The 24,197-nt window shown below is 36.1% G+C and overlaps 1 protein-coding gene across 1 annotated transcript in view; it reads right to left on the bottom strand.

Annotated features, from left to right (window-relative positions):
• DNAJC1 (DnaJ heat shock protein family (Hsp40) member C1) overlaps positions 1–24,197 on the bottom strand; it is a 214,825-nt gene that overhangs the window by 103,990 nt on the left and 86,638 nt on the right. Inside the window, exon 7 of the mRNA XM_060097700.1 lies at positions 9,522–9,612. Coding sequence (XP_059953683.1) covers positions 9,522–9,612 — 91 coding nt within the window. The remainder of the gene's footprint in view (positions 1–9,521; positions 9,613–24,197) is intronic.

Consider the following 24,197-nt stretch of genomic DNA (forward strand, 5'->3'; position numbering starts at 1 on the left):
GTGAACTTGACCAACTGCTTGAAAAATACAAACTACCTTAATTCAATCATTAAATAGATATATGAAATAAGATATTTGAATAGCCTTGTATTTATAAAGGAAATTTAATTTATAATTTAAAAACTGCAAAAAGAAATATCCAGGCTTAGATGGCTTCACTAGAGAATTCTACCAAATGTTTAAAGAATTAACACCAATTCTACACAGCTTCTTTCAGAAAATAGAAGAGAGAAGACTTCCCAATTCATTATATGAGGGTACCCTGATACTGAAATCATACAAAGACAGTACAAAAAGAGAAAACTATAGGCCAGTATCTCTCATGAATATAGATGCAAAAATCCTTCACAAAATATGTGCAAAGAGAATTCAGCAATATAAAAAGAATTATATACCATCATGGTATTTACTGCAGGGGGGTGCAAGTGTGGTTCCATATTCAAAATTCAATCAGTGTAATCCACAACATTAACAGGCCAAAGAGGAAATATCACATGATCATATTAATTGATGAAAAAAATTTAACAAAAATTTAACAAAATTCAACACCCAGTCATGATTAAAAACTCAGAAAACTAGAAATAGAGGGAAACTTCCTTAACTTCATATAGAGCATCTATAAAAAACATACAGCTAACACCCTACTTAATGGTATAACACTAAATGCTTCCCCCCTAAGGTTTAGAACAGAGGAAGGATGCCCTGTCTCCCCACTCATGTTCAACATAGTTCTGGAAGTTCTAGACAGCAAAATATGGCATGAAAAGGAAATAAAATGCATACAAATTAAAAAGGAAAAAAATAAAATTATCCCTATTGTCATATTGACATGACTATCTACATAGAAAATGCAAAGAATCTACATAAAAATTCCTACAACTAATAAGTAAATCCAAAAAGGTGCAGGATACAATATCTACATACAAAATTCAATTGAATTTCTTTACTTAAACATTTGGAGACTGAAATTAAAAACCCAATACCATTTCATCACTCAAAATAAGAAAAAAGAAACAGATGTAAATCTAAGAAGATACATAAATGATTTGTAAGCTAAAAACTACAAAACACTAAAGAAATTAATGAAGATATAAATAAATGAAGAGATATATTCAACATAGTAAATAGGTCAATTCTCCCGAAATTGATACACAAGTTTAACGTCATTCATATCAAAATTCCAGCAAGATTTTTTTTTGTAGATACACACAAGATTACCCTAAAATTTACATGGAAAGGCAAAGGAACTAGAATAACTAAAACATTTTGAAAAAGAAGAAGAAAGTAGGAAGAATCACTCTACCTAATTTTGAGATTATTGTAGAGCTGCAATAATCAAGATTTCATATTTGTAAACCACATATCTAAAAGAGGAATCATATCTAGAACGTGTATATGAAGGACTCTTAAAACTCAATAGTAAAAAAAAAAAAAAAAAAAATCCAATTAGAAAACAAGCCAAAGGCATGAAGAAAGATTTTACTGAAGAGGATATACACGTGGCAAATAAGCACGTGAAAAGATGTTTCAACATCCCTATCCATTAGGAAAATGCAAGTTAAGACCATGGTGAGATATCTCTACACACCTATCAGAATAGCTAAAATAAAAAATAGTGAGAATATCAAATTCTGGTGAGGCTGCAAATGCTGGTAGGAGTACAATGCTGGTAGGAGTATAAAATGGTACAGGAACTCTGGAAAATAATTTGGCAATTTCTTAAAACTCTAAACATAAACTTATCATATGACCCAGCAATTGCACTTCTGGGTTCACACAAAAATTTACATATGACTATTCATAGCAGCCTTATTTGTAACGGTCAAAAACCATAAACCACCAAAATGTCCTACAGTAGGTGAATGGTTAAACAAACGGTGGTACATCCATACTATGGAATATTATTCATTAATAAAAGGAAATGAATTACTGACACATGGAACAACTTGGATAAATCCCAAAGGCAATACAATGAGTGAAAAAAGCCAGTCTCAAAAGGTCACATACTGTATGGTTCTCGAATTCACATTCTCTAAATCGTACAGTCAAAATTACAATGTTAGACAGATGAAAAATAGATTAGTAATTGCCAGGTGTTAGGGATAATGGGGGGATGGGAGAAGGTGATGGTTGTGATAATAAAGCAGTAGTGGATAACTGGGGTGGTGGCTACATTAATATAAGCATGTGATAAAATGGCAGAGAACTATACATACATTTTCTATCAATGTCAGTTCCTAGTTTTGATATTATACTATAGTTATATAAGATAACCAATGGGGGAAACTGAGAGGAGGGTACATGGGACCTCTCTGTACTATCTTTGCAACTTCCTATGAATCTATAATTATTTCAAAGTAAAAAGTTAAATAGAAAAGCAACAATTCATGGGAGTTCCCTGGTGGTCTAGTGGTTAGTATTTGGCGCTTTCACTGCTGTGACTTGGGTTCAGTCACTGGTCAGGGAACTGAGATCCCACAAGCTGCACGGCACAGCCAAAATTAAAAAAAAAAAATTAAAACAAAAAAAGCAACAGTTCAGCAAATGGTGCTGGGAAACCTAGATACCATGTGAAAATAAAGAAGTTGGACCCTTACCCAACACCATATATAAAAACTAACTCAAAATGGATCAATTACCTACGTCTAAGAACTAAAACTCTAAAGGTCTTCCAAGAAAATATAGGGCAAAAGCTTCATGACACTGGATTTGGCAATGATTTCTTTGATATGACACCAAAGGCATAGGCAATGAAAGAAAAAATGGACAAATTAGGCTTCATTAAAATTTAAAAATTTTGTGCATCAAAAGAGAATATCAACAGAGTAAAAAGGCAACCCATATAATAGGAGAAAATATTTGCAAATCATGTATCTGATAAGGAATAATATACAGAATATATAGAAAACTTCTAAAACTCAACAACAAACAAACAATCTGATTCAAAATTGGGTACGGGGCTTGAATAGTAATTTCTCCAAAGAAACACGCAATAAGATGGCTATAGGAAACACACACACACACACACACACACACACAACCCCCAGAAAATAAAAAGCATTGGCAAGGATATGGAGAAATTGGAACTCTGTGCACTGTTGGTGAGAATGTGAAATGGTACAGTGCTATGGAAAACAGTATGGAGGTTCCTAAAAAAAAGTAAAAATAGAATTATCATATGATCCAGCAATTCCACTTCTGGATATACATCCAGAAAAGCTGAAACCAGGGACTCAAAGAGATATCTGTACACCCAAGTTCACAGCAGTATTATGCACAAAAGCTAAAAAGTGGAAGCAACCCAAGTGTTCATTGACAGATGAATGGATAAACAAAATGTGGTATATACATACAATGGAATATTATTCAGCCTTAAAAAGGAAGGAAATTCTGACATATGCCACAACATGGATGAATCTTGAGGACATTATGCAAAGTGAAATAAGCCAATCACAAAAAGATAAATACTGTATGATTAGACTTATGTGAGATACTTAGAGTAGTTGAAATCACAGAACAGTGGTTGCCACAGGGTGGGTGGAGGTGAGAATGGGGAGTTATTATTTAATGGGTACAGTTTTAGTTTTGCAAGATGAAAAGAGCTATGGGAGATGGAGGGGGGAATGGTTGTACATTATGAATATATTTAATACCACTGAACTCTGCTGTACTTAGAAATGGTTAAGATGGTAAATTTTGTTATGTATATTTTACCACAATGAAAATTATTGAGGGGATAAAGCAATACATTGGTTTTATTGTAACAATCATATATTTTAAAAAAGGAAAAAATCCTAATATTAGATGAATAGGTACTTGTGATTTGGAATAAAATTTTCACTGTCAGTCTCATACATGGAATCAAAAAGATTACCTCATTATATATGGAAATAAAGATGATTTACTCTGTGTTGATGACTCAAAAAGTAGTTTTACTGATGACAAGAATCCTCTTGTCAAAAATGTTACTGAAGAGTTTAAATAAATTGCTTTAAGAAGTATGAAGTAGAAAAGAGCAATACAGTATTTATAAGTTCATTAATTCACTCAATTAATAGTTACTGAGGAGCTACCACATGCCTGGCATTATTCTAGGTGCTGGGGTTATGACTATAAACAAGAGAGACGAAAATACCTGCCTGCATGGATCTTATAAAGTGATATATCATTTTATATACAGAGTTACATTAAATAGGTACTCATTTCCAGATTAGTAAGTAAAATTTTAGTTGAAATTTGACCAGTTAATCTATAGCCATAATTGTTTATATATTAAATTGGATAAATGTTTTTTTGAATCATTTCAGTGAGAAAACTGAGATTGCATTATATTTAAGCATCACAGCATTATGATTTGAAATATCGAGGCAATTGTAATTTGTATTTGAGCTATATGATTTTAAAAATTCACATTCCACTGTTATTAGAACAAAGTACGTAGGAAATAATACTATTTTAAAGATATTCTTTGCCTACATATAAACTCTTGGGGCTAGGGCTCCTATCAGGTTTTACTATATAAATTAAGGTACAGAGTTTCTATTTGGTCATGTTTCCAGATGTACTGGAGCTAGTGATGTGTTATATGCCTTTCCATAAATTATCTCAGAGAGTAATCTCCCATCCATGAGCACCCGATATTACCAAAGGAAAAATGTTCTAACCCATTGGGATTACACCTGCCCCACCTCCTTTGTCCTCCTTCTCCATCAACCCCTGAATTAGCTTACAAATCAGCACTAGCACCTCCTTTCCTCATGAACCTAAGTTTTCTAGAAAACCAGTCTTCCATTACCTTAGGGAAGGTGAGTGTTTTCCCATCCTGACACCCTAAAGAGATATATTCTGTCTACCATGTTCTTACTGTCCCCTTGGCACCCCTACTTAGGCCATCACTGGGGCATGGAGTGGGGACCACACAACAAGAAGAAAAATATAATGTCTGGAATGATTATCTCTGCAGACAAAAAGGAAGTACTTGACAGTAGGGTTTCGATTATTTGATTTTGCTTTTGCTCTTAAGCTCATGTAAACTACACAGTAAAAAAGGGAAATATTGAGTTTTCCTTCTACCTTTCCTCCCCTTCTTTTCTCTATTCAAATTTTAACCTTTACAATCAACTTCTTCATAAAATAACTCATTTTTTCCCATTCACAATATGGGCTGTTTCATTACAGTACTTAGAACTCACATCTATTGACTTAGATTAAAACTCATACAATTAGAGAATGTATAAAAATATTATTAACACTGAAAAAGTCTTGTATTTATAAATATTCAACTTGGATTTAAACCTAAAACATCAAATTGATTAAAAGTTTATAATAAAGAAAGAAATGCTCAAAAATTTCCAAATAAATCATCACATTTTTTTCCATAAAGACTTCCCAGAAGAATGATATTTATTTTTAAGAAATTACCCTTTTTCAGATTTCCCCCCTAAAATACCATTTCAGTAAGTAACACCACCACACCCTACTCAGTGTAGTTCTAGTGTAGCCCTTAGAGGACTCTGCACAATCTCAACAGTAAAGCAAATAGACTTGAGGGCAGATTAGCAATTAGGTCATGAAAAACAGGCAGCATAAAATAGCTATTGCTAATCTGCATGAGATGAATTTACTCAATTAAGCAGATGGAAATGTTATTATGAACTCAGTATTCCAATGATGGTCTTTAAAATTAAGAAGGATGGGGGCAAATGAAATGCACACTGGGGGATTTGGGGCCTTTATGTATTAGTTCTAAAGTATACAATGTAGAACACTGTAATGAAGTTAACAAAATTAATTAAAAGATTCTTTGCATGTAACCATTAGAGACTACATTTAAAAATACATGACAGCTTTTGACGTTGTTAAGAGTAATGTGACTGTTCTTTAACATTCTTAATGTTGATACCATCACCTTTTCTAAATATACTACTGATATCAAAACATGAGTAACAGAAGTCTTATTACTCAGAGCCTAGGATGAGTATTGTTTTTAATAAAGTTTCTGGCATTTAATTTCCTCATTTTCAGTTTCAAGAAACCATAAGCTAGTAATGAATCTTCCAACTTTTTAGAAGACTATCACACATTTTTGCTGGCATACAGAGTTTTCAGATATTTACCTATTTTAAAATTAATGTTTCTTTACACAGTATTTTTATTAAATAACAAATTATTATAACAAATATCATATGATACCAATTATATGTGGAATCTAAAGAAAATGATACAAATGACTTATTTACAAAACAGAAAGAGACTCCCAGACATAGAAAAACTTAGTTAGCGGGGAAAGAGAGGGAGGGATAAATTTGGTCTTTGAGATGAACAGATATACACCTCTATATATAAAATAGATGAACAACAAGGACATACTGTATAGCACAAGGAACTATATTAAATACCTTACAATAACCTGTAATGGAAAAGAATCTAAAAAAAGAATAGATATATATGTATATGTGTAGCTGAATAACTTTGCTGTATAACTGAAACACTGTAAATCAACTCTACTTCCATTTAAAAATAAATATTAAAAATTTTTTTTTTAAAGAGCATTAGCAAATCTGCTTGAGAATTGTTATCAAATTCTTAGGCAGAACAAAAGTCTCTGAACAATTTTGGAAAAATAGTCATGAAAACATGACTATGAAAGCAATGAAATTACTGTATTCATACTGCCTCTACAGGTAAATTTTGGTTTAGTTTGATATTTTTCTCTTTTCTTGTAAATGTGATTTCTGCCCCTCCTTTATTTTTTTTTTTTGCGGTACGCAGGCCTCTCACTGTTGTGGCCTCTCCCATTGCGGAGCACAGGCTCCGGACGCGCAGGCTCAGCGGCCATGGCTCATGGGCCCAGCCGCTCCGCGGCATGTGGGATCTTCCTGGACCGGGGCACGAACCCATGTCCCCTGCATCGGCAGGAGGACTCTCAACCACTACGCCACCCAGGAAGCCCCTTCCCCCCGCTCATTTTGACTAGTCTTAAAAGGCTTAGAAAATTTTTATGTAACAGTTTTACTTAAAAATAACAATTATATAAAAATTACATTTAAAGTTTCATTTATTCATTGATTTATTCAATTTAATTAAAACTATTTCAACAATTGCTCTAACATCAACTTCTGTTTCAATCTTTGGTTTAATATAACAATAATAATTGTCCACCCTTACTCTGCAAAACACACATCAGTCAACCTTAATACATAATTCTCTAACATCCTAAACTTTCTCCTCTTAAACAGAAGTCTGCTTTAAACAATGATATAGTTTATCTGAATATTATTTTGTGTTGAAACTTTATTTTTTATTGGAGTATAGTTGATTTAAAATGTTGTGTTAGTTTCTGCTGTACAGCAAAGTGAATCAGCTATACATATACATATATCCACTCTTTTTTAGATTCTTTTCCCATATAGGTCATTACAGAGAATTGAGACTACTTCCCTGTGCTAAACGGTAGGTCCTTATTATCTATTTTATATAGAGCAGTGTGTATATGTCAATCCCAAACTCCCAATTTATCCCTCCCCACCCCTTTCCCTCCGGTAACCATAAGTTTGTTTTCTGCTTCACTATTATTAACACTCATTAATATTCATGGGATTATATTAATTCATATATTTAGTCATTCATCCATTTATTAAACATTTACTATGTGCCAGGACACTATATTCAATGCTGCAGACACAAAGGTGAAAAAGTCCCTGTTCTAAAGCTGCCCAGACACCTGAAGGTTGTATAAGGCAAAAAATGGTCCCCCAACCATGACCATGTTCTAATCCCCAGAACCTGGGAATATTTTACCTTACATGGCAAAAGAGACTTTGCAGATGTGATTAAGCTTGAGATAGGAGACTATCTTGAATTATCCAAGTTGGCCCAATCTAATCACAAGTCCTTAAAAGCAGAGAACTTTTCCCAGTTATGATCAGCCAGAGATGTGACTACAGAAGAGTCAGAGAGATGAAACACTGCTGGATCTGAAGAAAGAGGAAGGAGGCCAAGATCCAAGGAGTGTGGAAGGCCTCTAGAAGCTGGAAAAAGAATGCAGGCTTGCTTGATAACCTTGATTTTAGCCCAGTGAGACTCATGTCAGACTCTGACCCATACAACTATAAGATAATAAATACATTTGTGTTTAAGCCACTAAATTTGTGGCCATTTGTTAGAGCAAAAATAGAAAACGAATACTGGGATCATCTAGTCCAACATGTTTTTCTGACAGATAAGGAAAGTAAAACCCTCAAAGCCACACATTTAGGTAGCAGCAGTGTACTCTTTGGGTTTGGAGAGAACATAATTCTCCTCTATTCTCAAACCATGGTCAGTGTCAGGGTAAAGACAGAAAGCTAGACTTTCAGTATCTGAAGGGAAATAGCCATCACCATTTTTCTATATATATTGAAAGTATGAACTGACTGTGTGGTATACTAATACCACAGTTGCTCTTTTCCAGTTTGATTTGGCTAAATGACTTCTATGTGCTGCAGGAAAGCTTTTACTCTATACCCTTAAAAGCACACAAGTTGTTTTCTAAACTACACATGCTGTGTATTTATATACATTTATAGGCGTGAAGTGATCAGGTATTAAGGGTGTTTACACTGTCTTCTGTGCCCAGATTGGTACCATGCACAGCTTTCAGAAATGAAGTTTGAACCAAAAACATTCATACTGGAATTTTTAAAAAAATAGACTTCACCTCCACGAATTCAGTCAACAATTACCTACTGAGAACCTACTATGTGCCAGGGATACTTTAAGGTCCTTGGATAGTCATAACAGTGAACAAAACAGATAAAGTCCTTACCCTCATGAAGCTTACATTCTACTGGGGGGACCAGACAGTAAACAAAATGACTATATAAATTAAAGTTAAGTAGTATTAAGTGCTCTGGATAAAGATAAAGCAACGTAAAGGGACAGAACGTATATGTGTGGGAAAGATGTAGATATACAAACTTAGACAAAAAGACCAGGGCTGGTAAAATGTCTTCTTTAATAGTATGTTCAACTTTTCCTAAAGTCAGCAAGAGCTGTCTTTAGGGTTCAGTGGAAGACTTCAACATACTGACACTTTAGCCAAGGTTTTTCATGTTATATAACAATAATACAAATGAAACAAAGGCTTTCAAAACTAAAATCATTGCATTTTCAGGCTTCCTGTTTACTACTGTAACACAGCAAGTTGGGGATCAATTGGATAGACTCAGCACTAAATATCAATGACAACTGCAGCACTGGAGTATTTAAGGACTTTCTAGGTTTTGGATGCCTCTCAGATTAAAGGAACTATATGACCCCATGTTAATTTTATCCCTCCTGATATTGAGCTGTGGGTGGTTCAGAAATTACTAATATAGTATTTTCCACATATAGTATATCAAGTACAAGTAACTCCATTTAGAGAGTAGCAAGGAAAGCACAGAAAATTTAATTACTGCTGAATTTAAGGGAAAATCCAAATTTAAATAATCAGTTTTATATAATATAGTTAATACAGTAAGAAAATGTTTAAAACTCACTTTGAAGTGTTTCAAGTTCAGCTCTAGTCAATGCATCTTCCTTTTCCTTCAATCTTGTTTCTTTATATTTAGCATAAAAGTGCCCAGCATCCTGAAAAAAGAAGTAACAAATAAATTAACATAAAAGTCAGTTTGCTTTGATGGTATTTTCCACATAACTTCAATTTAAAGCAGTATATTCAGGGACGTGGGTTCAATGCCTGGCTGGGGAACTAAGATCCCACATGCTGCGGGGCAACTAAGCCTGTGCACCACAACTACTAAGCTTGCACACCTCAACGAGAGAGCCCGCATGCCACAAATTACAGAGCCCATGCGCCCTGGAGCACGCCACAACTAGAGAGAAACCCGCGTGCTGCAAGGAAGCCATAATGGAAGATCCTGTATGCTGCAACTAAGACCTGATGCAGCCAAAAAAAATAAGGAAAATATATAAAATAAATATTAAAAAAACTATTTAAAGCAGTATATTCATTTAATAAGTAGTCTTCCTCTGTGTTTATGCTTTCAAATTTTATGAACAGAAGAAACTGAATAAGCAGTTCTCTACGATTTCTCTATCTTGGAGAACTAATGAAAGCCAGAAACTACATGAGTATAAATACGTTTAAGTAAAGCCTTTACTCTCAGATACGAAAGGGATGTATCCTCTTCCTGTTTTCTTCCATTGTATATTTTCTCAGTATTATGAATGGACAGAGAGCAGAAAAACACACTTGCTGAACTGAATTATTTGATAGCATAGTAAATTATATTATTGTGACTAACAAAGTACTAACACTATTTTCATATTAGTCCCTTAACTCCAAAAGATTTTCAAAATTACTATATGCAAATCTGATTGTGAAACTTCTATGACCATGTAGATACAAGTGAAAGTTGTCACTCCACTGAGAGTTGAGGACTGAGGACACACACTGTACACAAATACTTAGGTGTCAAGATACAGTGGCTGAAGTCTCAAGGGGTGGCCAATAGGATAGGTAAGACTTTAGCAGAGTACCGGAAAAAGACCAGGCCTTTAATCACAGACATGGAGATAAACAAGTTGGTGCTCTAATCCTGACGGTGAAAAAAGCAAAAACAGATAATCTTCCACCGCCCCTTGACTCAAACTCCATCTATTCTATAGCAATACTACTTGTAGCTGCCAGGCTACACTGTGCTATGCTTCCATGTCTTTCTGTATGCTTTGCATTCTAGCTAGAACATTTTGCTCCCCTACCATTATTCTGAAGAACTCCTACTCATCCTTGAAAACCCTATTCAAGCATCACCTCTTTTGCAAGTCTTTCTGACCTTCCCTGGAAGAGTAATTCTCTCCTGTATACTGCTTCTGTATTTAAACACATTTCTATGGTTGCTTGTATCATGCTGTATTCTCTTCTAGAAAATGAGAAATCTGAGACAGGGTTACCTGTATGCTCAGAGCACAGTATCTAGCATCAAACAGGCACTCAATAAGCATTCTCTGAACTGAGCTAGATTGAAATATATGAGAAACCTTGTAAAGAAAGAAGTAAAAGGGCTTGATGACTGACTGGTGTGGAATAGGAAAAAGATATAAAGGATAACTCTAGAGTAACATTCCCAGACTGTACGACTCCTAGAGCATATAAATCATAGACCTGTCAGAGGATTTTATTTCTGCAGGAAATGAAGGGAACAAAATCAATCCTTGGCTCCATCTCACTTCAGATGTAAATGCATGAACACCTAAACCCTAGAATGGGATTATCTCTTTTCAGCTGTGACTGTTCAAATTTAAGCTTTCTCCTGGGGTCTATGTTTCTTGGGGTTATAACAGAACTCTTTTACTTGATAATTAATTAGGGAAATGACAGGACACTTTTAAAATCACTGAATCAATATAGTAAAGATGTACCTCTTATTCCTTCCATTTCCACTTTTAGGTTCCTACCTCATTTCTTCTAGAAGGATTTCTTTCTTTTTTTTTTTTTTTTTTCGGTATGTGGGCCTCTCACTGTTGTGGCCTCTCCCGTTGCGGAGCACAGGCTCTGGACATGCAGGCTCAGCAGCCATGGCTCACGGGCCTAGCCGCTCCGCGGCATGTGGGATCTTCCCTGACCACGGCATGAACCCGTGTCCCCTGCGTCGGCAGGTGGACTCTCAACCACTGCGCCACCAGGGAAGCCCATAGAAGGATTTCTACAAGCCCTGGGCCAGCTAAATAATGGCATAATTTGAAACGCACAGAGGTCATACAACTGACTTATCCTCCTATGCCCATATTTATTTATTTTTATTATTATGTTTTTAGTTGCGGCATGTGGGATCTTTAGTTGCAGCATGCAAACTCTTAGTTGAGGCATGTGGCATCTAGTCTCCTGACCAGGGATCCAACCAGGGCCCCCTAAATTGGGAGCGCAGAGTCTTCGCCACTGGACCACCAAGGAAGTCCCCATATTTACTTTATTTTGTTTTTTCTTTTTTTTCTTAACATTTTTATTGGAGTATAATTGCTTTACAATGGTGTGTTAGTTTCTGCTTTATAACACAGTGAATCAGTTTTACATATACATATATCCCCATATCTCTTCCCTCTTGCATCTCCCTCCTGCCCTCCTTATCCCACCCTTCTACCTGGTCACAAGGCACCGAGCTGATCTCCCTGTGCTATGCTACTGCTTCCCACTAGCTATCTATTTTACATTTGGTAGTGTATATATGTCCCTATATATACTACCACTCTCTCACTTTGTCCCAGCTTGCCCATCCCCCTCCCCGTATCAAGTCCATTCTCTAGTAGGTCTCCATCTTTATTCCCGTCTTGCCCCTAGGTTCTTCATGACAATTTATTTTTTTAAGAGTCCATATATATGTGTTAGCATATGGTATTTGTTTTTCTCTTTCTGACTTACTTCACTCTGTATGACAGACTCTAGGTCCATCCACCTCACTACAAATAACTCAATTTTGTTTCTTTTTATGGCTGAGTAATATTCCATTGTATACATGTGCCACATCTTCTTTACCCACTCATCTGTCAGTGGACACTTGGGTTGCTTCCACGTCCTGGCTATTGTAAATAGAGCTGCAATGAACATTGTGGTACATGACTCTTTTTGAATTATGGTTTTTTCAGGGTATATGCCCAGTAGTGGGATTGCTGGGTCATATGGTAGTTCTATTTGTGGTTTTTTAAGGAACCTCCATACTCTTCTCCATAGTGGCTGTATCAATTTACATTCACACCAACAGTGCAAAAGGGTTCCCTTTTCTCCACACCCTCTCCAGCATTTACTGTTTGTAGATGTTTTGATGATGGCCATTCTGACCAGTGTGAGGTGATATCACACTGTACTTTTGATTTGCATTTCTCTAATGATTAATGATGTTAAGCATTCTTTCATGTGTTTGTTGGCAATCTGTATATCTTCTTTGGAGAAATGTCTATTTAGGTCTTCTGCCCATTTTTGGATTGGGCTGTTTGTTTCTTTGATATTGAGCTGCATGAGCTGCCTGTAAATTTTGGAGATTAATCCTTTGTCAGTTGCTTCATTTGCAAATATTTTCTCCCATTTTGAGGGTTGTCTTTTCCTCTTGTTTATGGTTTCCTTTGCTGTGCAAAAGCTTTTAAGTTTCATTAGGTCCCCGTGTTTATTTTTGGCTTTATTTCCTTTTCTTTAGGTGGGTCAAAAAGGATCTTGCTGTGATTTATGTCATAGAGTGTTCTGCCTATGTTTTCCTCTAAGAGTGTGACAGTGTCTGGCCTTACATTTAGGTCTGTAATCCATTTTGAGTTTATTTTTGTGTATGGTGTTAGAGAGTGTTCTAATTTTATTCTTTTACATGTAGCTGTCCAGTTTTTCCAGCACCACTTATTGAAGAGGCTGTCTTTTCTCCACTGTATATTCTTGCCTCCTTTATAAAAGATAAGGTGACCATATGTGCGTGGGTTTATCTCTGGGCTTTCTATCCTGTTCCATTGATCCATATTTCTGTTTCTGTGCCAGTACCATACTGTCTTGATTGCTGTAGCTTTGTAGTATAGTCTGAAGTCAGGGAGACTGATTCCTCCAGCTCTGTTTTTCTTTCTCAAGATTGCTTTGGCTATTCGATGTCTTTTGTGTTTCCATACAAATTGTGAAATTTTTTGTTCTAGTTCTGTGAAAAATGCCAGTGGTAGTTTGATAGGGATTGCACTGAATCTGTAGATTGCTTTAGGTAGTATAGTCATTTTCACAATGTTGACTCTTCCAATCCAAGAACATGGAATATCTCTCCATCTATTTGTATCATCTTTAATTTCTTTCATCAGTGTCTTATAGTTTTCTGCATACAGGTCTTTTGTCTCCTTAGGTAGGTTTATTCCTAGATATTTTATTCTTTTTGTTGCAATGATAAATGGGAGTGTTTTCTTAATTTCACTTTCAGATTTTTCATCATTAGTGTATAGGAATGCAAGAGATTTCTGTGCATTAATTTTGTATACTGCAACTTTACCAAACTCATTGATTAGCTCTAGTTTTCTGGTAGCATCTTTCGGATTCTCTATGTATAGTATCATGTCATCTGCAAACAGTGACAGCTTTACTTCTTTTCCAGTTTGGATTCCTTTTATTTCTTTTCCTTCTCTGATTGCTGTGGCTAAAACTTCCAAAACTATGTTGAATAAGAGTGGTGAGAGTGGGCAACCTTGTCTTCTTCCTGTTCTTAGTGGAAATGGTTTCTGTTTTTCACCATTGAGGACGATGTTGGCTGTGGGTTTGTCATATATGGCCTTTATTACATTGAGGTAACTTCCCTCTGTGTCTACTTTCTGGAGGGTTTTTATCATAAATCAGCGTTGAATTTTGTCGAAAGGTTTTTCTGCATCTATTGAGATGATCATATGGTTTTTATCCTTCAATTTGTTAATATGGTGTATCACATTGATTGATTTGCATATATTGAAGAATCCTTGCATCCCCGGGATAAATCCCACTTGATCATGGTGTATGATCCTTTTAATGTGCTGCTGGATTCTGTTTGCTAGTATTTTGTTGAGGATTTTTGCATCTATATTCATCAGTGATATTGAAATGTAGTTTTCTTTCTTTGTGACATTTTTGTCTGGTTTTGGTATCAGGGTGATTGTGGCCTCGTAGAATGGGTTTGGGAGTGTTCCTCCCCCTGCTATATTTTGGAAGAGTTTGAGAAGGATAGGTGTTAGCTCTTCTCTAAAGGTTTGATAGAATTCGCCTGTGAAGCCATCTGGTCCTGGGCTTTTGTTTTTTGGAAGATTTTTAATCACAGTTTCAATTTCAGTGCTTGTGACTGGTCTGTTTATATCTTCTATTTCTTCCTGGTTCACGCTCGGAAAGTTGTACATTTCTAAGAATTGGTCCATTTCTTCCACGTTGTCCATTTTATTGGCATATAGTTGCTTGTAGCAATCTCTCATGATCCTTTGTATTTCTGCAGTGTCAGTTGTTACTTCTCCCTTTTCATTTCTAATTCTATTGATTTGAGTCTTCTTCCTTTTTTTCTTGATGAGTCTGGCTAATGGTTTGTCAATTTTGTTTATCTTCTCAAAGAACCAGCTTTTAGTTTTATTGATCTTTGCTATTGTTTCCTTTTTTTCTTTTTCATTTATTTCTGATCTGATCTTTATGATTTCTTTCCTTCTGCTAACTTTGGGGTTTTTTGTTCTTCTTTCTCTAATTGCTTTAGGTGTAAGGTTAGGTTGTTTATTTGAGATGTTTCTTGTTTCTTAAGGTAGGATTGTATTGCTATAAACTTCCCTCTTAGAACTGCTTTTGTTGCATCCCATAGGTTTTGGGTCATCATGTTTTCATTGTCATTTGCTTCTAGGTATTTTTTTGATTTCCTCTTTGATTTCTTCAGTGATCTCTTGGTTACCCGTATTTACTTTAAATTTCAACAGAGTTTTGGTTAAGAATTTATGGTCCCTTAACACTCCCTGCACCCCCAAAATCTCAACCCTGGAAAAGTCTTATTTTATATTAAACCATATCAGTCATTCATTCCTCAGTATGAATGAATGAATGGGCTTATTAGCTTCTTTCCAGAGAGTAATTTTTAATAGTAGGGAAAGGTCAGGAAGGCTTTACCTCCTTAGGGAAGTAGGAAGGGTTGTACCATGTAAGAAAAGAAGGGCACAGATAAGTTATTTATGAGGTGTGAAAGACGACGAGTTGAAATCAAACACCATAGTATAATAGAATGAGATAGAATATAGTCATGAAGAGGGCAGATTTTAGAGTCAAGCTGCCTGGATTAAGATCTCGGCTTTGCCATCTCACTAGCCATGTGACATTCAGCATTACTTCACTTTCCTATGGGCGAATTTTCTCATCCATCAAATGGAAAGATTAAATGTGTCACTATATGGGAAACACTTAGAATAACATCTTGCACACAGTTAGGCCTTACATATAGTACCTATTTTTATTATTACTTCATCATTTTGCCAGGAACCTTATTCTCCACCACAAAGACAGGGTGAGTTTTTCTGCTTCATAGTAAACCAAAACTCTTGCAGAATCCTGCATCTTCTCACTTACATGACTTCTCTTTACCTGAACCCTCTTCACCTCAGTGCAAAAACCTTTTGCTGGACAATCCCTTCCTAGTGGTCCTAACAAATCTGAACATTTCTCTGCTAATGTTTCTTCCTTCTGCTGCAGCACAGAATTCCACTAAAAATTCCTTTTGGAAATATGCATTAGATTCAACACCACACTTATCTGAGGATTGCAATGCACCCAATCACCTTAACCTACTCCATCTAATTCCAAGAGTTTTAACACATTTCCTTGTCTCACTCACTGTTTGTTCTAGGCAAAGAATCCTATCTCCCTCTTGCCCCATTTCTAAGCATTTATTTAAATGTTCCTCATGTTTTTTCTTTCCTTCATATCTTGTTTGTACTTGCAAATTATAATTACAATATGTCCACTGTAGGAAGCATTACTTCTTTAATAAACCTACGATGTCAAATAATTCTACTGTACTCAACAAACTTTGTTCCTACCATCCTTCTGTAGAGTTTGGTGTCCCATACTTTAAGATGCACTGACAAACTGGAAGACTTTAAAAGGCAAGTGATCAAATGGTGAGGGGCCTTGAAACTATATACATATATATATATACTCAGATTATTTTCTATTATAGGTTATTATATGATATTGAATACAGTTCCCTGTGCTATATAGTAAATCCTTGTTGCATATCTACTTTATGTATAGTAGTTTATATTTGTTAACCTCATACTCCTAATTTATCCCTCCCCTCCTCTCTTTCCCCTTTGGTAACCGTAAGTTTGTCTTCTGTGTCTGTGAATCTGGGCTTGAAACTGTATTTAAAAGGGGATGGAAATGAGAAGATTAGGGATAAGTTTTGATTTTGGATAAATACAAAAAAGAGCTTGCTGATAATTAAAATCACCTGAAAATGAAACAGACTGGCTTTGCAGGTAATATTCAAGAAAGACCAGGCCAGTGACGGGGGTGGGGGGTAGGGACTGGGGGTTGGGGTGTCATGTATTCAAAAGAGGTTGAATAATAGCAGTTGTTTGCAACCTTCCCCGCCCCCCCCCCATTTTCAAGAGAAGCTAATTCATGTGAATACCATTGTTAAGTAGGGAAAATAAACACAAAGTCTCATTTTGAGTCCAGAATAAGCCCCAGTTTACCTACACAGGAAAGGATAAATTTCTTGTGGATAAACTTCTCATCCATCTTTGGAGACACTGCCTGGCACATAATAGATGCTTAATAAGTATTTAATGAGTGAATGAATGCTTAATCAATCAGGGCTCTGGACTGCCTAGGTTTAGCTGCATAACACTGTATTAAAACTATAGAGTTTACACTGTTCCAAACAGAGAGTTCTTATCCTCGAGGAGCTTATAATCCTTATGAATGGAACACGAGGAAAAGCTTTTACTCTAGAATCAACTCTTAATATTTAAAATTTCTTGGAGGGCTCAAAGCTTGCCTGCATAGACATCAAGCAGAGGACTGATTTTACATTATAGAACTATGACTTAAAGAATTTATATATTATGAGTGGTTCTTTATCTAATTGTAGAGCATGGGCTCCTGCATAAGGTCTTTAAAAAGTAATATATATATATATATTTTTTTTGCGGTACGCGGGCCTCTCACCGCAGTGGCTTCTCCCGTTGAGGAGCACAGGCTCTGGACGCACAGGCTCAGCGGCCATGGCTCACGGGCCCAGCCGCTCCGCGGCGTGTGGGATCTTCCCGGACCGGGGCACGAACCCGTGTCCCCTGCATCAGCAGGCGGACTCTCAACCACTGCGCCACCAGGGAAGCCCTAAAAAGTAATATTTATTTATACTTATTTACTGAACCACTATTATATGTGTTGTACTTTGTTAGGATATATGGGGGTTATATGCTAAGACAAGCAGTTGCCCTTAAAGCATATGTAAAAATATCTATGAATATCAACCAAAATAAGGAATATAAACTACATGAGAACAGGAATTTTGGTCTTTTTTAGAAATTTTTTTGTATTTCCAGAGCCTAAAAGAATACTTAGCACATAGTAAGCACTCAGTAAATATTTGCTTTGTAAAGCAACCATACTCTGATAAAAACTAATTTAAAAAATAGAGTAAAAAAAATATTTGCTAAAAAAATATATATATTTGCTGAATGAATTATTAAAAGAGAGAGTGGTGCTCTCCCAACATTCTATTTGTTTCCCCATATTCCCTTATTCTCTTGAAATTAGGTGGGGTTATGGGACTAGTTCTGGATGGGCTGCGGTTAGAAATATGTGTTATTTCAAACCCAACATCAAAAAACTTGTGCAATCCTCCAGGTCTCTACTCTTTTTTTTTTTTTTTAAATGTTGGGGGTAGGAGTTTATTAATTAATGAATTTATTTTTGCTGTGTTGGGTCTTCGTTTCTGTGCGAGGGCTTCCCCTAGTTGCGGCAAGCGGGGACCACTCTTCATCACGGTGCGCGGGCCTCTATCGCGGCCTCTCTTGTTGCGGAGCACAGGCTCCAGACGCGCAGGCTCAGTAGTTGTGGCTCACGGGCCTAGGTGCTCCGCGGCATGTGGGATCTTCCCAGACCAGGGCTCGAACCCGTGTCCCCTGCATTAGCAGGCAGACTCTCAACCACTGCGCCACCAGGGAAGCCCCAGCTCTCTACTCTTGCCACAGGGAGCAAGGAAGCCACATGCTCCAGATGCGAACAGCTAGAATATGGTGAAGACTTCATTATTCTGGGTCTCTAAATGGCTAGTTAGAGCAGAATGTCCCTTTTCCCACCAACCAGTGATAGATAGGTGGCATACACTGGAAAAAAAAAAATTTTAAGTCACTGAAATTTCAGGATGATCTGTACCATAGTCTATCCTGATTAATACAAATAGTAAGTGCTATGAAGTTAGTACAGAGAATATACAATGGGAAATTTTCAGTTGGCCTGATCAAGAAAGGTTTCATAATGATGATGACAATTTAGCTAAGCCTTGAAGATGTAGTATTCCCAAGCTTACTTAGCTACAAGATGGAAGTCATCCCTTATAAATCTTTCTTTTTAACTCTATTGATATAGTTTATCTAAGTGATAAAGATAACATGCTGAGCTGGCACTGCTTGTCATGTTTTGGTTTTCTTTTATTTCTCCATATAAACCTTAAAATATTAAACAATCCAAAAAAATCTTAGGAAAGAAAGGAATTGATTTAGAGTGGTACAAGCGGGGAAATAGTACCACCTGTCCTAATGGGAACAGGGAACATTTCTCTTTGACTGTGTGACAGCACAAATCTCTCGTTTGAAGCTTACATATAACCGTCAACACAGGAGAATATCGTTAAGTGCACTTCTGAAAATCTGCCCATAAAGTCAATTGCTCTATATCAAATTTTGTTCTCCAACTGACTTATAATCTCAGAATTAGATATAATATGTAATTACATATAATGTATAAAATTACAATGAAGAATACAGGAAAACTTTTAAATTTCATACTCTGAATAAGAGTAAATTTTCTTGTACAGAATGATAATGACACTAAATTCACAAGAAGTAATAAAACTAAAGCAGAAAACAAGCTCAGCTTTCCTCTGCCTGAGTCAGTAGTATTCAAAGAGATGGAAGGCCCACAGCAACTTTTTCCATTTGTGCTAAGAGACAGAAGACACCACAGAAGTCATCTATTCAGCCCCAACTCAATACAAGAATCCTTCTACAACTTTTATAACAATTGCAGTCTGCCTCAATATTCGTATAGAGCATGTAGGATCAGAGAGCTTATTCACTCACCATAACATATCTAGCTCGTCATCCAGCTGTTGAAAACATCTATTCTTTCGTAGCTTTTGTATTGCTCATCTTTTAAATTTATTTTTGTCTGCTTTAAGTGTCATTTCTACCACTGACTAGTAGTGCCACTTTGGGCCAACTGTCTCACCAATCTGAGTCTTAAACTTATTTTTCATCTACAAAATATGGAACTGATGAGACCATGCATCTCTAACATCCTACCTCACTAACATTTTGTGATTTTAAAATCTTTTCTACAAAACTCTATATTCTGCCTTTGGACCTCCGAATAATTGCATCTTATGGCCTCCTTTCAGAGGGTAGAAGGAATGGAATCTTTGTTATGTTGTGAGGTCTTTCCAGTTTTCCTATATCCCTTTGTCCTTCTGTAGCAGTGGAGTTTCAGCCTTATAAAAATTCAGACGAGTTTTTCCAACCTTTTTCATTTGTTTACATATTCCCTATGTAAAGTATGTTTGTATGCAAAATTTTTCAAAAAGTTATGTGAGTACTGAAAGTAAGCTTCCTCATCCCTTGGAAAATCTGTGTTTAACTCTGAGTAGAAGGGCAGGCAACTGAGCTTGCTACAAATGCCTCCTAGCCTTTTAGAAGCTTTTCTCCCTGCTAATTAGCTGTGAATGTTTTGCTTATTTGGTTTCTGTCCCAGCAAGCAGAAGCAAAGGGGCTAGAAATGAAGGGCCCTGACTGTAGAGAGGGTGACCTCCAGGCTTGTCCACAGTTGTAGTTTCCATGGAAGAAGCTTCTTGGGAGGGAGGATGCCTCCATTTATAAATAGTTGTATAAACTACAGTATTCCGTTTACTCTCTTAGGCAACTTTTATTTTAATTTTTTAAGGTAAAAGTCATAGCACTACAGAAAAGACTATTTTCTCAGCCACTGCTCCTCAGCAACCTATAAATCCTGATAGGGTGGAGATATACATGCTGGAAATTTCCTACAATAATTTCTAGTCTGTGTTCATATTAGATCAGCTTGGTAGTGAGAAAAGATGGGACTGGGACTTAACAATGAGAAAAATTAACAACCTTACGCAATGCACACCTAAAGCAGTTGTACATTTTATAAATTACATTACTGAGAAATGTAACATAGCAGGTAGAGAGAAATTTAAATGGTGAGTTCCCAGAAAATCAAACAAACTATCGAGGAAATAAATTCTGAATACTGAAGACCTTTTTCATCTCAGAAAATGTAGAGAACTATGAACTATGATTTAGGTTGGTAATCACTTGGGATATTTGGTACTTAATGATTTTGTACGAGAAATCAGTGGTGTTAACGACCTAAATTATCATGGGCCCAAATAAATGAAGCTCCAACACAAAGAGGCAGTGACAAAAATAAACTAAGTTATAAGAGTTAAAATGAAAATATGCACATAGCATTGGTTATATTTCATCAGTTGTTTGCTACCCTCATGGCTATGAATATATTTCAGAACATATATGGTCAATTAAAATATATCCAAGAAGCGCATTTTGGAGGTTAGAAAAATTTCTTGGGGTTATAGGCTGAATATAGTCAACACGGAAGACTGGATTAGTCAGATTCCAAGAGATTGTGTACTCCCTTCAAACTATGGTGAAAAAAGAAACACTGGTAAGATATGAAAGTGTCACTAGGGCTATACTTTTTATTTATTTATTTATTTTTTGCGGTACACGGGCCTGTCACTGCTGTGGCCTCTCCTGTTGCGGAGCACAGGCTCTGATGTGCGGCCATGGCTCACGGGCCCAGCCGCTCCGCGGCATGTGGGATCTTCCCAGACTGGGGCACGAACCCATGGTCCCCTGCATCGGCAGGCGGACTCTCAACCACTGCGCCACCAGGGAAGCCCAGGGCTATACTTTTAATGTTAAAATTAAATTCTAGCCTCAAAGCACACTATGCCTCTCCTGATATAGGCCAAGTTCCTTGTTATATTCTAATTCACATTCCATGTCTTCGGTTGATCATTCCACCTACCGTTTTCGCTGTCTAAACACATTCTTCTCAAGTTTTCCAAGCTTCTCTGCACACGGTCATGCATTTTACTCCTCTCTAAAGTTCTCTCATCTCTCTATTGGACACATCAATTTACAAACACTCTCCACATTCTTCTTCTATGGTTTCTCATTTGACTTTTTCCTTCTCTGCCTATGTGGGTACATGAATGATATAGGGATATACGTTTTGCTAGATACAGTAATATCCATACATCTTTCCCTTCAATATTTTCCAATCTAGGAAATGTTTGTTATTAACTTAACATCGAATATTTTACACATATCAAGTACAATCGTTTTCAGTTACTGGCCTCATTCTTCTAACCTACCAAATCTTATAATGCTTTCAATATATTTTTCAGAACAAAGGAAAGGAACAAAACCCAGTGCTGGAGGTAATAAAGACCTTCTCAAAAAGCAAGGGGAGCTATCAAAGAAATACTTCTACCTCTGCCCTGCTTGATCACAGAACCACTTGGAGTATTTTCTGCCCACTGTGTACTCTAACTTTCCCATTCCTGACAATGTATACGTATCTTTGACAGACATGTGCAATGGAAACACTCCGCTGTCTCAGTGTCCTTTAATAGATTTGTGAGATTTATCTATGAGAGTATAAATTCCTAAATGGCTACATTCAGAGTCTGGAGACCTGGGATATAGTCTTAGATGATAGCAATGGGCTATGTGGAATTTTTTTCTTTTCTTTTTTTTTTAAAGCAGTTGTACAATGTTTTCCTCAGGTTTCTTCCAGTCCTAACACGTATGATTATATGGGAGTTACTGTATCTATCAAATTATTTTTGTATACAAACTAGTACACAGAGTGGGTACTTCACTGTCAAGTGTCTATTCATCTTTCAAGACTCAATTCAAGTGGCTCCTCTTTTCAGTTTGCCTTGGTTATCCTAAATAGAGACAATCTTACTTCTCTGAACATCTATAGAAGTCATTGTTTATACTACATATATGAAGCTTATATACCATACTGTGTCCCAATTATTTTAATTCATGTGATATAACCTCTACCTGACTGTAAGGTCCAAGAAAGCATATTCATCTCTATAGCCTCTTGTTCTGATATTGTGTTTAATAAATTTTTATTGAACCTGCTAAACTGTTTTTCTAAAAATATAACCAGAAGAAGTTTTATACATCAAATAACTATGATGTAACTATTCTCATCTGTAATTTTTTGGGGGAGAGGGATAGAAAAGAATTTAGGTAAAATAAGTAGGCAACAAGGAAGTTTCTTAGGGATCTTAGATACTAAGTAACAAACAGTGAACTCAGGAGCATAAGCTGAACCAGAACTGCCACTCTTTCAAATCCTACTAGATAACCAACCATATATGCATGTGAAGTGTAATAAAGGAATGGGTATTTAGAGGAAGAGTGGGAGGAAAACAGTTGAAGATGAAGAGCTGTGGATATGACAAGGACAAAATTTGGGTGGGAACCAGTTCTGTTAGTGTGAGGCCATTTGCTGGAAGTCTCTGAATCTCCCACTTTTAGCTTGGATACTCCATCTTATCCAACAGCTGCCTACTTACACAGAATATCTGCTGTTCAGTTTTAATGAACTTTCCATGAAATTCAAGGGATTCACACACGGAAGTAAAACTCCCTTAACTGATACCTATTTAACTAACTGTATGCTTATATGAGCTGGTTGTATTAGCTCTTAAATCTATCTGTGTCAGTGATACATGTTATTGTAATTATACGATTCAATTAAATATTAAAAAGATGAAAACTGAGTAGAAAATGACAGTTGTTTCTATGAAAACCAAGTGGATGATTTGGAAAGCTCAATGAAAGAGTTGCTAAAAATGCTGTTAACTAGATGTAAATAAGTCAATGATGAAAGACTGAGCGATGGATATCATACAAATCTCTAAGGCTTACACAACTACATTGCTTCACAAGAGTATGGTTTAACTCTTCTTTAGAGAAATCAACTGGAAATTTGTCCTTAAAGAAACCAAGATGATAGGTATGGTTTACGCAAGAAAAAGGACTCCTACTTAAAAATAAAACAATGGCCCTGTATCACAAGAGTGGTGAAGAAAATGTTGAAGGTCACGTGTATCATTTTTTTATATTGAGGGCTCTTTTATCACCACTGGGCCAGTTACTAATACAGACTGCTTCGGGTAAAAAGGGCTTCCTCTAAATTTCATAAATACCTTATTTAAGAAGATCTCATAGAAGAGTCACATGAAAATTTCACTGTTGTAGATAAGGCATATGTATTCACATTACACGATTTTATGAATAATAAATTAATGCAAAGGTCAAAGCAGACAAAAAAAAGCAGACAATCTAATCTTAACAGCAACTATTCAGTATTGCTTTGCTGATGCTTATGAAAGTATAAGCTATAAGTTTAT

This window comes from Mesoplodon densirostris, chromosome 4 (assembly GCF_025265405.1).
Source record: "Mesoplodon densirostris isolate mMesDen1 chromosome 4, mMesDen1 primary haplotype, whole genome shotgun sequence".
Taxonomy (NCBI): domain Eukaryota; kingdom Metazoa; phylum Chordata; class Mammalia; order Artiodactyla; family Ziphiidae; genus Mesoplodon; species Mesoplodon densirostris.